Raw genomic sequence first — 15,028 nt, 5'->3', positions numbered from 1 at the left:
GTAAGTGTGTTTATTAAATCTTGCAGAAGTATGCTTTGTGGAAACTCAAAGGAGGTATGTCATAAATATATAACTAAGCCATGTGGGTTTAATGAATGTGCATAATACCCTTTTTCTTAAACTTTCTGAAGTTTGAGTAAATAAATGTGATTGTGTACTGAACAGTTATGTAAGAAGTTACTTAATGCTTCAGTAAAGCAACCGAAGACGTACCAGAGCATGGCAAGCTCTGCAGTGTGCTCTAACTGTGCTGTAACACTTATGGTCAGCTGTTCTTGAATTAAATGAAATAGAACGTGGGATGTGTTTGAAAATGGGAGCGGGGGGGCTTTGGAGTACTTTCCATAGCGGTGATTACGCTGTCTGCAGTCTTGGTAGCTGATTTTATTCTGTGTTAAAAGTTCTGTCTTTCCTTGTATCAACTCAACAGCTGCCTTATGGGAAAGAAGGTCAGATAGGAAAAACTACGTGTGCTTTTCAGTTGATTGTTTCACACTTGAATTCAGTGAACTCCTATATGGGCTTGGTTTTGATTAACACACATTGAAGGCCACACTCAGTGGGCATCTCTGTGCCCCAGAGAACATGGGGCCAAGGCCTAGTTATAGTGGCTAGAGGATTTTAAAGTGGGAAATGAAAAATTGAAGGTAAGGAAGTATTGAATTAAGCATGAAAATGTAATTTTCAAGGTATGCATATTTTTGGGGCGAGGTTTTGAACTAATCAGTTTAAATGAAAGTGGTCACAGTACAGATTAGTCCACTATAGCAACAGTTATTCACCTTTCACATCAATTTGGTGTCTTTTTGGCCTAGTGTTATTTTAATGTTATTTTGACAATTAAAATGTAGAGCACAGTGTTAAGAGTTTGTCAGTGTTCCCCAGTAGTGTTTACTTCACTCTTCCCTTCCAGAGACAAAAAAAAAAAAAAAAAAAAAAAAGAAAGAAAAAGAGCAGTTTTGTATTTCTTTCAAGATCTTTGGTACATTTGACAGAGAAGTTGTACCCATAGAAAGGTATGGAGCTTGCCTCTTCTTGAAGTGCAGGCATGCTCAGTGGCTGTTTTTGTAATCCCAAGTCTGTTATGTTATACCATAAGATGTCTCTTGGAGACTCCTATATTGTGTGTATCCAAAAATAGATGATATTTGGGTAGCTCTTTTTCAGTAAGCCAGTTGCTACCTGTTGCCAGAAAAGATGCATCAAAATAACCTTGATCCCCTGCATTTCTGATATTTAACTTTTTATGTAAATCTTATAATATAGCATGTGGAATAAAAACCAAAATCACTCAGATGATTAATGCTATTTTGGAAGTTGACTGTGTTGGAGCTACCAACTATCAGTGTTGGTTTATTGCCAGCCATGAGGTCTGCCAACTGAGTTTTGTGACAGCAGTAGTGTAACTCGGCAGATGATTGCATGGAAGCTGCTGGAGGCTCTCACCACTTCATGAAATCTGTGTCTTTAGGAAAAAAGAGTGGAAAGGAGTACATAGGAGCATACTTTGATTGGTTTCGGTTTTTTTCTTATTTTTTTTTTTTTCGTGCTCCAACCATCACCGTAGACACTTGGGAATATCACAAGTGATGCAGGGCTGTGATGCCATACAGCTGCAGTTGCTGGAAAGCAGCTTCTAGGGAAGCTTCAGCGCTCTGTGCTCAGGACTTTGTGGTATTGCTCTCTGCAGCGTGTTTGCCTTCATCTCAGTGGTGAGGTGGATCTTAACTGGGGCCTCCGAACACTGTTACATGTTATTTCATCACATATTTTCCTCTGTGGAGTCTGACACTGCTTATACATAGAAGTATTTGTTCTACACTATCTTTTATCAAAGCTTTAACTGGAAAAGAAATATTTACTGATCTGGAAGTGGTTTTGATGAGAGCTGTAGGCCTTACTCTTATCGCTGGAAGTTGCAGATCTGTGATGCTTCCTTTGGTGAAGGTGGGATCAATGGGATTGCTCTTCATCTTGCAAGATTTTGTTTTCTTAAACATCTCTGTGTACGTTCTTTCGTTTTCAACGTGCAGATTTGCCATTCTCTATCAACTGTGAAAATGATCACAGGTACATCTTTTTCTTTCTGGTAAATACAAAGAAGTTCAAAAAAAGGAAGGAGAGAAAATGAGAAAAGAATTTGAGTTTTAATTTTTTTTTTTTTTTAAGCTCTTGAGAGAGCAGAGGTGTTGTCTGACCTTCAGTGAAGGTCTGAAGATCTTTCTGTTCAGCTTTGACCTCACTTTAAGCATCACTACCTGCAGTCCTCCCTGCCACCAAAAGACACTGACACAATTTGCTGACTTTGGTGAACTGTATCTGTTTCTACAGCAGGGATTTAAAGGTCCTTAATGAAGCATTCCAGTGAGATGAACCATGGGGACAGATCATGTGTTGGGGATTGCCCTCTCTGGATGATTAGGTGTGGGAGGTTAGCAGGGGTTTGCTGGTGTGCTGTCTGCTTCTCTTGTGGCACTAAGCTGTATTGAGTGAAGCTGTGCCCTGAAACAGGACTGCTGTAGGCCAGATGTGAAAGAGGAGGTACTGTGCTGCTTTATGAGCTCTTGTAGAGGAGTCAGAATGCTAGCTGCACTGAGGGGAAGCACCTGGAGTACTGTGCCTGCAGTATGAGTGGAGAAGAGAGAATCTACTTTTCGGCAAAGCAGAAAAAGGGCTGTGATGAGCTGTGCGCCTCAGAAAGGCAGGTGTGCTTTGGAGGGATTTCGCCTGTACTGTAATGCTGCAAAGGAACAACTTCAGGAGAAAAAATGAAGAGAATCCTTTGATACTGTGTCTGGGACTCCACAGTGTTATTTGCAGAGCACAAAAAGGCTTTCTTCTTTCTGGAGGTGCACAGTGTGGGAACATCTTTTCTTCTCTGTATTTAAATGCCATGTTTGGATTGTTTCACTTCAGTGAGTTTTGCGGTGTGTTCTTTAAATACCCAGTTGACACTTAGAAATTTAGGCTAAAGTTACAGAGAGAAGTGAAAAGTTGCTTCCTTTGCTTCAGTGAAGGTTTTCATCTTGGAGATGGTGGAAATTGCTTTAATTGTCTTAATGTACTATTATTAGCCTAAAGCTGCAACACGTCAGATAGATATTAGCACCTGTAAATGTTTTTTGTTGCTGTTCAGTGGTGAGTATGTCTATGAAGAGAAAATGATGCAATTCTTGCTGCAGCTATTGGATGAGATTTCCATTTACAGTGCATCATGCTTTCACGATACTTACCAGATTAAGAAGGTCTTGCACATGTCTAGTGAATGTCAAAAGTGTTTTTCCTCTTTTTAACTACTAGTTTCCTAACACATGGCTTGGAGAGGAAGATGGATGTACATAAGTGGAACAAGTTAAAAAAAAAACTTCAGAGTGGTCAGGTAGTTTGGCTCACGTCCTCTGGTTCCTTTTTGGGCAGTGAGCTGAGCCTGGTGTGATGAAAGTGCTCATGAAAGATGGCTGTTCCCCAACGATGACCAGCAAGGGATGCATTTTGAAAGCTGAGTGTGGTGAATGTTTACGTTGAAAGCCTATATTAAATCTTAGGACAGCTTGCTCATGAAGAAAGCTTCCATTCTTATCAAATGGATAAAAGTTATGAAATGAAATTTAACTTGTGTGAATTTCAGCACTTGTGTAAGTTAAGTAAAATTGCTTTAAAATTTATGGGTGAACTTCAGTACTGTACCCGGTAGTATGAACTGAGTTTGCTCTGCAGCTCTCTTGCATTTCTGAGCCTTGCTTGATTTTCTGTGGTGAGATGGCACAGATGGAAGGCTCCTCGGATAAATTTCTCTGGAAAGATAAGTGTATTTTGAGAGAAATAACTTCTGGTGCATAGAGTGCCCCATGTGGAGGCTGAGCTCCTGTGGTCCTGACCTGGAGTCTTTTGTGTTGCTTGATGTGAGTATAGCTCCTTTCTCTACTGCTCAGTTTGAAGAAGCTAGAAGTTGTAGCTGCTCAAACGGGAAAAAAGGGAAATCCTGACATGGCTGCAGGCTGACTGCTTGTCTTTCTTCACAACTGATTTTTGCATCAGTTTTGGCTGGGCTATTTAAAGAATGTGCATCTTAACACAGAAGCCATCGACACTGACATTTTGTCCAGTGTATTTCACCAAGAATCTGCTTGTGAGCCAAACACACAGTGCTCCCGCCTTTATCCTTTGAAATAGCTTAACTGCCTTTAATGAGATTTTGCTTTTTAAGGCTTAACCTCCCTGCACATTCATATCGGAGATCAGAGATAAGAAAGATTGAATAAGAGATTTCAGTGTTGGCATTCCTTAATGCAAGAATTGATTAAATCATCTCTGCCTGTTTCTGCTTTTGGGACACCATCAGTGGAGATGATGGAATCTCACTGTTACAGTTAAGCTGATCTTAACCTGATCTTTAAGGGTCTGCAGCACAATACCCAGCAGCTCTGCAAGCACAGTAATGGATCGCTGCAGGAAACAGTTTTTGTGAAATGATTTAGAATTTTAATTGCACAAACACATTCTCTGCATAAACATCCAACATGGTTGTTCTATGCTTACCTTTCAGCGGGCTTAGTTCTGTGACTGTGGTTGGCACAGACCCCAGTGGCAGCAGGGATGAGGTGAGGCCCCTGCAGGGACAGGGCACTGACCTCCTCCTGGCTTTTTGTTTGGTTGCGGCATTTGTCTTTTTTAAACTTAGTGATGTTCTGTAACAAATTCAAGTCTTTGTGGTTCAAGTCTGATACAGCAGCTGCAGAACAGATGGGGAGGTTTGTGCAAGCATAATACTTTGAGTATTGTAGCTTATAACCTGCTCTCTCACTCTGGGTGTTGTCAGAAACCTCTCTGAACCATGTTAGCTCTCTTTTGATCTTGACTTGTTGCAGGTAGATCTGCTTTTCAGACTGGCATTGCTGACAGTCTCATAGAACATGCAACTCTTACCTTGCTGAATGTCTTCCCTATCACTTTTTTTTTAACAAGTTAAAAAAGGGTGAAGGTGATTTTTTACAAATTGGGTAAGTCTCTTACTACAGTCATGACATAAAGCTCATAAAGGAGCTAGATGTTGTGGGTAGACCATTAATAACTGTTCCCAGTGAAGCATTACTTTATGTGCTGCCAGCTTTTCTTCAGGCAATGCTGTGAACTTAGAGGTGGTTTTCCCATTCCTGCTTGCCAAGAGGAGGAATGCTAACAGAGACCTAGTCAGTGTTCCTTGTAATCTCCTGGTGATATGCTTAAGACATGAAACCTCAAGGATGTTTACCTAGCCATATGTTGTGCAGCAGATCGCTGCTGGTTTATAGGACTTTGTAGCATTTAGACTACGTGGCACTCGTCTTTGGGGTTTCATTCAGTATCCCACAGTAATTCATAACTGGTATGGGGTACCTTCTATGGTATACGGTGGGATATGAAGTTCACGTTCAGTAGTCGCTTTTTGGACACGGCCTTCACGGAATCTTCCCTTCTCTGTGTGAAGAAGCTGTGGCTGGTAGTTGGGATGCTGCCACTGCCCCGCTGGAAGAGCAGCAGCTTGGCTGGGAGTGCAGAGCGTGGCTGCCAGTGTTTGCCTCCTGCCTGCTCCCCTTTCACTGGGATACTTCTATTTTGTGCTTGTATTGAGTGTAAAGCTATTTCTATCAGCGTAAATTATTTTGTTTCTCTGTGTAGTTGGTTACTGAATAACCTAACTTGATAACTAATCTTGGTATTAAGATAAACATAATAAAGAAGAGTCTTCCATTAGGACGACTTTTATTTTACAGGCTTCATCTCTTGATTTTTCTTTTTTTTTTTTTTTAAGTTTCTATAACGCAAATACTCTAGCTAAAGTTTGGAAGGTCTGTAGGAACTCCTTCAGATCTCTTGTATTTTGGAAGGCAGAAGCCCAAGATTTACCTGAAATGCCTAGCTGGTATTATGACAGCATCTTTTCTAGGTCAGTGGTAAGGGTAGGAATTACTGTGTTGGTTTCTATTTTGGGACTCTGTACTGGCTAAGCAGAAGTAGTCTGTGGATTGACCAACTTTTTGGGTTCTTATCTTCCACTTTGCTGCCCTACCATACAAGTGAGCTGAGCTGGAGGTTCTTTTGGAAACAGTTTCCCTTTTAATAAATGTGATACTTTTAATAATCTCATAGAAAATGATGAGTTTTATCCGAGTTATTTTTCTACTGGTCAGTTTTTTGTTTGTGCCTTTTGATGCTGGCTTTTGTATGTATTTTCCGGTCCATTTGGTTCTGGGGAGCTTACTGTTTAGCTCAAACATAGCATGTACTTGGATTCCTTAGAACGTGGAAATCAAGTCTGCTGTGGGATTCTGTATTGAAACTCATTAGAAGGAAGTAAAAATGTATCTAGAGTCAGTGCTTGTTGCTTCCTCTGCTTGTGTATGAAGTTATTAATGACTGTAACAAGGCACTCTTCTGATAGTGACTTGTAAAAGATACCCAAATGCAGGAGAACGAGGATTCTGTGGCAAGGTAGTAGGTGGAAGGGTAACACTGTAAAACAAAAAACCTTCAAAACAAAAACTTAATTTGAAACTGAGTACCCTCATTTCTGATGTAGTCTCCGAGCAGTGAGTACCATTTATATTAAGCTTCATTGCATCTGGTAGTAAATTGATTCCAATAATGTACTTTCACTGTCCCCTACTGTAATGTCAGCGGATTTGTTTGCTGTTCAGCAGATTGTTAATAGTTAAATGCGAGATTTAGATTTTCTATTTAATCAGTGTGTAGTATCTTGAAGTATCCCTGCCAACTATGCAAAATCATGTTGTAATTGTGCCAGTTAAGTGGATGTTATGTGCAATAGAAGGATATTTCTCAAATAACATCTAACATCTTCATTTCTTTTTCTTTTTTTTTTTCAGGCTAAGGGAAGTATCAGAGAAGCTGAACAAATATAATTTAAACAGGTAAGGTGTATTACATGATGCTGTAAGTAATTTAGGAAAGTATGATATTTCCAACAAGAATTTAGTCTGTATTATATCTGTAGCCTTAAAGCTTCAGTACTAGTACTAATGTTCAGAAATGCCTTACGTAAGAGAATTGTTATTAAGGTGAATATGTTAGATTTTTGGTTATGATATGCTAAATTATTAAATACCCACTTTATTAAATGACTCCTGAAATACGGCACTTTTTGTTAATGAGCAAATCAAATGAAGGATCTGTCATTTTTAATGTTTTGTTCTACATTTTCTGTTCTTAATAACTGGAAACACATCACAGTTGCTTTAACCGATACATGTTTAGTCATTCTTGAATGTTTTTTCAGTGACCTTTGCTGCACACTGTTCCTTCCATATACCACTTGTTTGTTGCTTGCTTTTTTTTTTTTTGTTTTTGTTTTCTTCCAGGCTTCAAAAGTTTAAAAATATTATACATGCTCACTTTTTGTTTTCAGCCACCCCCCTCTGAATGTATTGGAGCAGGCTACTATTAAACAGTGTGTGGTGGGACCAAATCATGCTGCATTTCTTCTTGAGGTAAATGATTCAATCTGTTCAGATAACAAATTTGATACTGTAGAGTTAAAACTAATTCTTCAAATGTCAAATTGATAAATATTCTTCAGCAACTGAAAACTTGTTTTTGCTTGCTTTTTTTTCCTGTAACGCTGTCTTGCATTTCAATTTTGTACGCTTCATTTTCTTGTTTTTAAATATAGGACGGTAGAGTCTGCAGGATTGGTTTTTCAGTTCAGCCAGACAGATTGGAATTGGGTAAACCTGATAATAGCGATGGGTAAGAAACACTTTTCTTTATATTAAATGTTTCTTTGAAGTGTATAAGCAGCTTGACTGCTTTTTTGGTTTGGTATTTGTTTGCCTATGGAATGGGTATTTTGAGTAGATACATAACAGTTACGGTGATGCAGCCAAACAGCCTAGCTTGACAAACTGGTGCAGGAATAAACACTAGATTTGGCTCTAAAACATAAGTGAGATAGGATGTCAATAAATTAAAGAAACATACCCTACCAAAAATAGTCATTGTGGAAGAACCTGTTTTAAAGTGTTAAGCCTGTTGTAGAATCCACTCTGAAAGCGGTCCCATCTGGAAAGGCTTACTTTCTAGATCTGCTACTTTCAGCTCCAGGTAAGTCCTCAACAGGACTACGTAACAGTTACTGTTTGGATGTAAAATGCTTATTAATCTTGAAGAGGCAAATTCAGGCTCAGGTCTACAGATAGCATATGTGTACAAATGATAATTGCCAATTCTAACTGAAAACACAGTGGCTATCTCAAATCACTGATTAGCTTAATGTGTATTTGCAGCTGTGCTGTTACGGATTGCTGGTGTACATACAAACTAGTAGACATGCTTTCCATTTTCTTTCTTCAGTTTACCTCTTAATATACAGTTAGATTAGTTTGGAATATTCCCCAAGGGTGTTGCTTAAGCTGGTATGTTACCAGACTAAGTCCCTGAGAATTTAGACCTGGGATTCCAGGTTTTGTTCTTAACCCATTTGGGATTGTTTTGTGACTGATTTACCATCTTTTACTTTCAGTTCAAAGTTGAGCAGTGGCTCAGGGGCAGGAAGGACATCCAGGCCAGGCAGGACTAGTGACTCCCCATGGTTTCTGTCTGGTTCTGAAACTCTGGGCAGACTGGCAGGCAACACCCTTGGGTAAGTTTTGATAGGATTGAGGCTGCAATCTGTTTGTTCCATATTTGAGTATATGTGTATACACATATATAAATTGTATGCAGTATGTGTAAGGGAACATATCATTAATTATACAGCAGTTGTATAGATAGGGTATAATAAACATTATTGACTTGGTTAAAATGATAGATATGCAAGTGACCCTTCAGTACTTAGGATACGGAGCATTCTTCGTGTATGTGTGGAGAGTAACTTGTTTTGGCTGTGTTGTCTTCTTCTGACTGTTTCTTTTGGTTACTTCATTGTGAAATACAGTTTCCTTAGAGGGACGCAATCAATTTAAGCTATCTAATAGGATTGTCTTGTAAAGGAAGAGGAGTGCACTTCTGCAGGAAGAGTCTTCATTCTGTACTCTGTATGGGCTCATATACTCAGTTTTATTGTGCCTTCCCTTACTCCTGCCCTAAGTAATAAGCTGCATTTTGTTAGTTGGGGTTTTTATCCATATTAATAGGAAGGAAACATTCTAAAATGTTATCACTTAGGACCTTTGAAGTTTTACTATGTTTTTACTACAGACTCAATTTTTTCAACGTTAGCTTTAAAATTGATGGTGTCCCTCCATATAGCAATTTTAAATAAGTCATCTGTATGTAATCATGTACAGATTCACAATTCAAAGTGAATTGTTACGTACTTTTAGAAGAAGTTGAACATGCTTTTCTGAGGTAACTAACCATAATAAAGAGCTTTGCTTTTAGAAACTTTCTGCATATGAACATCTTGTTAAAGGGGGAGAAGAACTACAGTTTTTCCTTCAATGTGAATTTGTTACCACAGAAGCTAATTTTGCTGGAAGATTAGTTACATGAAAGATACCCTATACCCCAGCTTCCTGTGAAACTTTTGTACTCCTGAATTTAAATTCATTTGTTAAACTTTGAAGGCATATTAGTCCTGTTGTGTTTAAAAACCTGCTGATGAAAGTGCGAGATGTTTCTCCTCACATCAGGAATGTGTTGAACTTATTTTTACCTGACCATAACCATTAAAATTATGCATGCACCATATTCATAGAGTAACTTGGGGTACTGTAACTTCTCCATTAAATGAGAGTGCTTGCATCATAAACCGAACCTTAAAATATTGAAATGGTGGAGTCCTTAAGTTAGATGGTGGGATTTGGAAGATGGCCGTTGTTCTGGTGGGCGGTGGGGAGATGTGGGAACGTGAAGACTGCGGTTCAACGTCAGTAATCTCTTTAGGTTAGAAAGCTGAGGTCAGAATTATGTCCTTATGGTGGTTGTTTTTTGTTTTTCTTCCACTGTTGTTTGGGGGCACAGACCTGTTAAGCTAAAGGGGATTTAGAGTATGTCAGGTGAATGCAAGTCTACTTGAAAGGTGTCTGGATAGAGGGGGGAAGAAAAAAAAAAAAGCTTTATAACAAAAGGGAGGTGGATTTTATGAAGGTGTTTTTGTACCAAGGTTATATAAAGGAGTGTGTGTATTAAATGCTATAGAGTTCAAGGAATTAAGCCTGTCTCCTGTCTTTTTTAAAGAACAGGTTTCAACCACATTTTAATTATCTTTTAGTTACACTAAAATTAATGCCTGAAGATGGCAATACACTAAGTCAGTGGGTGTCCCCAGACCTGATCTAACTTGAGCTAGTACAGTAAATAGCTGGTGTGGTGTGATTTTTTATTTTTTATTTTTTTAAAGAAAACAGTTGTGATGCCTCTTAGTTGTCAAGATAGGACACACTTGGAATATTTGAGCCATTATATATATACAAATATTTTCAACTGTTAGATCTCTCAACTGTCATCGACACTCAAGTAGAGAGATGCATCGCTAGTCAAGAATTAACATGTAATACATAAGCTTTTCTTAAACCTGTCTTCCCTGCCAAGAGTTGAAATGGACTTTCAGCTTGTCTTCTCTCAGCCCTTTTACCAGCCTGCAGAAGCAAAATAACTAGCTTACTTTAAATAAAATTTCTCTTTTTTCTCCCTGCTAGTATCTTTTTGTGAGCTCTTTTTCCAAATCATGAGATAAGACATTTGCTGATATCATGATTGTATTGCTTATTGTCTTGTACTGAGCTATTGTCTGTGTGTTTGCTGACTAGAATCCTGAAAATGTGGTTGTGTCTGTGAAAGGGCCTCACCTTAGGTAGATGCTTGAGTTACTCCGTGTGGTCTTGTCAGAAGGAAAGAGAAAGATGTTAACAATTAACTTAAACTACAAAATGTAAGGCAGTTATTTTTTATTTTAATTAGCTTTTTCATCTGCAGATGATACACTTTTAATGTGAATTTTAGATATTGTTTCAGAGAACGTTTCTCTTGTCTTGATAGAGTTTTCCATACTAGATCTTTGAAAATTGTTTCTGAAATAACAATAATACCATGTGCAATACCCTTTACAGTTGATTTGTGCAATAACCATGAAGACAAACTGGAGTCTCTTCTAGCTTTTCAGGACAACAGAGCATCTAGTCTTACTTCCAGAGCAGATTCATTTAACTCAGTTCTATGGTGTTAAGATTAGTAGGAAGTTGTAATGCTGTGAGATGTCTGTTTCCACAAATCGGTTTTTTATTATCTTGTTTTAATACTGACTTACAAAAAAAAAAAAAAAAAAAGCTGCTTATTCAGTCAGTTTCTACATACTTTTCTGTAGAGTTGGTCCTGATTTCTCCAGTAGCAGTAGGGCCAGAGTAAAGTATCTCTTGAAAACCTATGTGAATTGAAGAACTATCTGGTATCAGGTTTGTCTTGCAGTCAAGTCTGTTACTTGATCTTTTTCAGTGTAGTGTAAGGCAGTTTATTAATGTGAATCAAGTCTCAGAATTTTGAAGAGCCATGGGAGTATAGAGACCTTATGTCAATCCACTGACCTTGGAGCTTTGCTTTTGTGCATTTATAGTAAAAAGTTAACAGTTGAGTGTTAGATATTATACTTCTGATCCTGTTGCTTTTAGAAGCTCAGGGAATTGGCCTGGACATCTTCCACTTGGAGTCCTGCTTTATATGTCTTGTCTGATTCAGAACTTTATCAAATAACCTTGTGCTCTTATCAGTTTTGTGAGAGACTTTAGTAATGTCTGCCTATGAAGTCAATCTCTTGTACTTTTCAGACAGTCTACAAGTTATTATTAATAGTAAAACTGACCCATATTTCTGGAAATGGTGCTATAAGAATAAATATATCTAAATCCTTCTAGGAGCCGCTGGAGTTCAGGGGTTGGTGGAAGTGGAGGAGGATCTTCAGGGAGATCATCTGCTGGAGCTCGAGATTCTCGAAGGCAGACCAGAGTTATACGCACAGGGAGAGACAGAGGATCCGGTCTGCTGGGGAGTCAGCCACAACCTGTGATTCCAGCATCAGTCATTCCAGAGGAACTCATTTCACAGGTACCTGAGCTTTGTCTCAAAAACTTGAGCAGGAAAGTGTTTTAAGTGTTTTTAAGTGTGCTTTCTCCAAGGGCTGATGGTATATAATGCTTGCATTTTCATTTCCCAAACTTTCCCTAAGACAAGATATATTTGTAATCTGTTCAGTGTCAATGAGGAATGTCATGTATTCTTCATTTGAAGAGTCAAATACTTGAAAGTCATAAAGCGTGTAGATAACAAAAGTTGTTTCTTGAGTGAACATAAGAAGAGGGGACAGGCTGAGGTTTGTTGTTTTTTTTTTGTTTGTTTTTTTTAGTGAAAGGAGCAATCCCTATTAGATTTAGGTGAAAAACATTCAAACTATTTAATCTTATAAATAATTTTTCTTCATGAAAACCTGCACTTAATTGTTTAGTAAATGGAACTGATTATCTTCTTGTATAAATTGTTCTTTTACCTGTCAGTGCATTACAACCTGGATAAACTGATGGATTTTGTGTGATTTATGAGTCAGTAGTTTCTTGAAACAATTTCTTCTCCATTCTTCAAGAAAATATGTTCAGAATATGCAACAAATTAATGCATTTTAATTCTTAGTTCAAGTTGCTGATCTGCTACACTTAGAATACGTATGCTAAGTTGCTAGGGCAAAGATAATCTGCTCACGTGCTTTTTGTGGCCTATAGCATGGCTAGCACGAGATAGGAACCAGCAGGCTTAGTATTTGCAGACACAGCAGTGGCAGACTGATTTCCTGTCTCTTCTTTAATTGCAAACGTAGTAAAACCTGGGAGCTTCTGTCTTCACAGCAGCAAGATACTGGAGGTGTTAGTTACCTCACCTTAGCCCTGCTTTCAGCAAGTTATGTGACCTCCACGTATATCTTTGAGCTGTGCTTTTTGTTTTGTCTACCTTGTTCCTATCCACGTGGGGTTTTTTTTTTTTTTTTGAGAGCTTATGGAAGTATTTGATATTGTACATAAAAAAGAAGCACTGCTCTGTTCTGTATTTTAATATGTGGCTTGTTGGTAAAGTCTTAGCATTGCTTCCATTCCTATAATCTTTTTCCTTTTTTTTTCTTTGTATATTTTATTTTTTAAAAAACATACTTTGTCTTTTGAACAAAAATGTTTAAAACAGGCTAGTGGGAAAGAGCTCCAGAGCTGGTCTATAAAACATACATTCTGCTGTATACCAAAAATCTGTAAATAACTTCTGGCATTTAATGTTATGGCAGAGTTTGCCTTTGTACCCTGTTAAATCTTGTTCTGCTTCCCTCCCTTCCCTCCCTCCCTTCTTTTTCTTATTACCAAACTATTTTATTTGGTGCCTCATTTTTACAGTATTATGAGAACGTCCAGTAGTAGTTTAGTATTTACCTTCGTGTTGCTTGTAACCTTCCAGAAGTCTGTCATCCTTTCTGTGGGTAGTCAGTCTGGAAATGTAAAATGCTCTGGGGCCTTGAGTTTGTGGAAGAAACCAGAATGCTTCTGTTTAATATTTGGAAGGTTTCTTTCATATTTATGCTTTTCTAGTATAAACCCAAGAGAAACTGCTGAAAGTGAGCCTCTAGGAACAGAATGGTAAGAAAAGCAGAGGAGGTGGCTATATGTTAAAGGACACTGGAAAGAGAATTGAGTGTCAAAAAAACAGGGATTGAAGTGTAGTTTTTGAAAGCAAAAGTCAGCAGAAATCTGCTGATTGACATACTTAACACTACTGTAGAAACATACAGGAAATTTTCAGAAATAGATTGTTCCAGTGTTATTCCTTGCCTACCACATTAAGTGTTTCAGTAAGTAAATCCTAAGGTGACCCATAAGGAAATGCAGCACCAAGGTTGGAGTAGTTCAGCCTAAATTAAAATGATAGAAAGTAAAATATCTAGTACAAGATGCTGAGAAATGAACTGAGCCTTTGCATGTATGTACTGTCAGTGACTTCTGAGACTCTCGGTTTTTGTTAGACTACCTCTAGAATTAAGCACCCTTATCTAAGGAAAAATAGTGAGCTGACCATGGTTAGTAATAATTATTCTCTGTACTTACAGGCACAAGTTGTTTTACAAGGAAAGTCCAGAAGTATTATCATTCGGGAACTCCAGCGAACAAATCTTGATGTAAATCTTGCTGTAAATAATTTGTTAAGTCGGGATGATGAAGATGGAGATGATGGGGATGACACAGCAAGTGAATCATACCTTCCTGGAGGTTTGTATCCTGTAACTTTTGATAAGGAAATATCAGTATGTTCTTATTTTTCTGCATATAAATACTCATAGCATGCTCCGTGCTGTGCAAGGTATGCAGTGAAGACAATTATTTCAGGAGGAAAGTGTAAAGATGCACAAAACAAAAGATGCAGTGGGATGTTTTGAGGGATTAGATTAGGCATTAAAGAATAACTGTTGATTCCATGGATGGCATGAAAGCGATTTATTTTTTAAGAACCCTAGCTTTGTAACATGAGCATTTCTTACATCTGTATTTTGCTGCTTGATGAGGTGCTGAGACTGCTATGTGGCTTGCTTGTAAAAGCTAATTCTAAGACTTCCCAGTCAGTCACCTGCATGTTATTTTTAATACTAACGCATGTTCTCAAAGTGTAGCGGTTAAGTGAGGGCAAAGTGGTTTGCAGTTGTTACAGTTAGACTGAGAATTTGTCATCTCAAGTACCTCTCATAAACAGTGGAGTATTTGGTAATACAGATTTAATGCTATAATTGAAGTCCAGCTATTCCTGAAATATTGTCTGTCCCATTGATCTTTTTAGGAAAGATTTTGAGTCGTTTCATTGGCTAAATAAGGTAACCCAATTCTTGCCAAGCAAACATTTGAAAACTGCAGCCAAATCTACTGTTTGTACCAGGTGCACTGCGTGATAAGAGCACATCTAAACTCTGGCTACATATTAATTCTTTCTGTGTGTCAGAATGACATTTTGGTGTTTTTCTAACAGATATTTTTTTTTTCTGCTCATCTGGTTCACCAGGAAGATTCATGGGCTTCCT

The 15,028-nt window shown here is 38.1% G+C and overlaps 1 protein-coding gene across 1 annotated transcript in view; it reads left to right on the top strand.

Annotated features, from left to right (window-relative positions):
- UBR5 (ubiquitin protein ligase E3 component n-recognin 5) overlaps positions 1-15,028 on the top strand; it is a 77,651-nt gene that overhangs the window by 5,940 nt on the left and 56,683 nt on the right. The window contains exons 2-7 of the mRNA XM_052704776.1: positions 6,867-6,911; positions 7,406-7,487; positions 7,670-7,746; positions 8,519-8,638; positions 11,847-12,036; positions 14,069-14,228. Of these exons, the coding sequence (XP_052560736.1) occupies positions 6,867-6,911; positions 7,406-7,487; positions 7,670-7,746; positions 8,519-8,638; positions 11,847-12,036; positions 14,069-14,228 (674 nt within the window). The remainder of the gene's footprint in view (positions 1-6,866; positions 6,912-7,405; positions 7,488-7,669; positions 7,747-8,518; positions 8,639-11,846; positions 12,037-14,068; positions 14,229-15,028) is intronic.

The sequence above is a fragment of the Tympanuchus pallidicinctus genome, unplaced genomic scaffold (assembly GCF_026119805.1).
Source record: "Tympanuchus pallidicinctus isolate F22 unplaced genomic scaffold, pur_lepc_1.0 scaffold5, whole genome shotgun sequence".
NCBI lineage: Eukaryota > Metazoa > Chordata > Aves > Galliformes > Phasianidae > Tympanuchus > Tympanuchus pallidicinctus.
The sequence above is the reverse complement of the archived record's forward strand: the minus strand, read 5'-3'. Positions and strand labels throughout refer to the sequence as shown.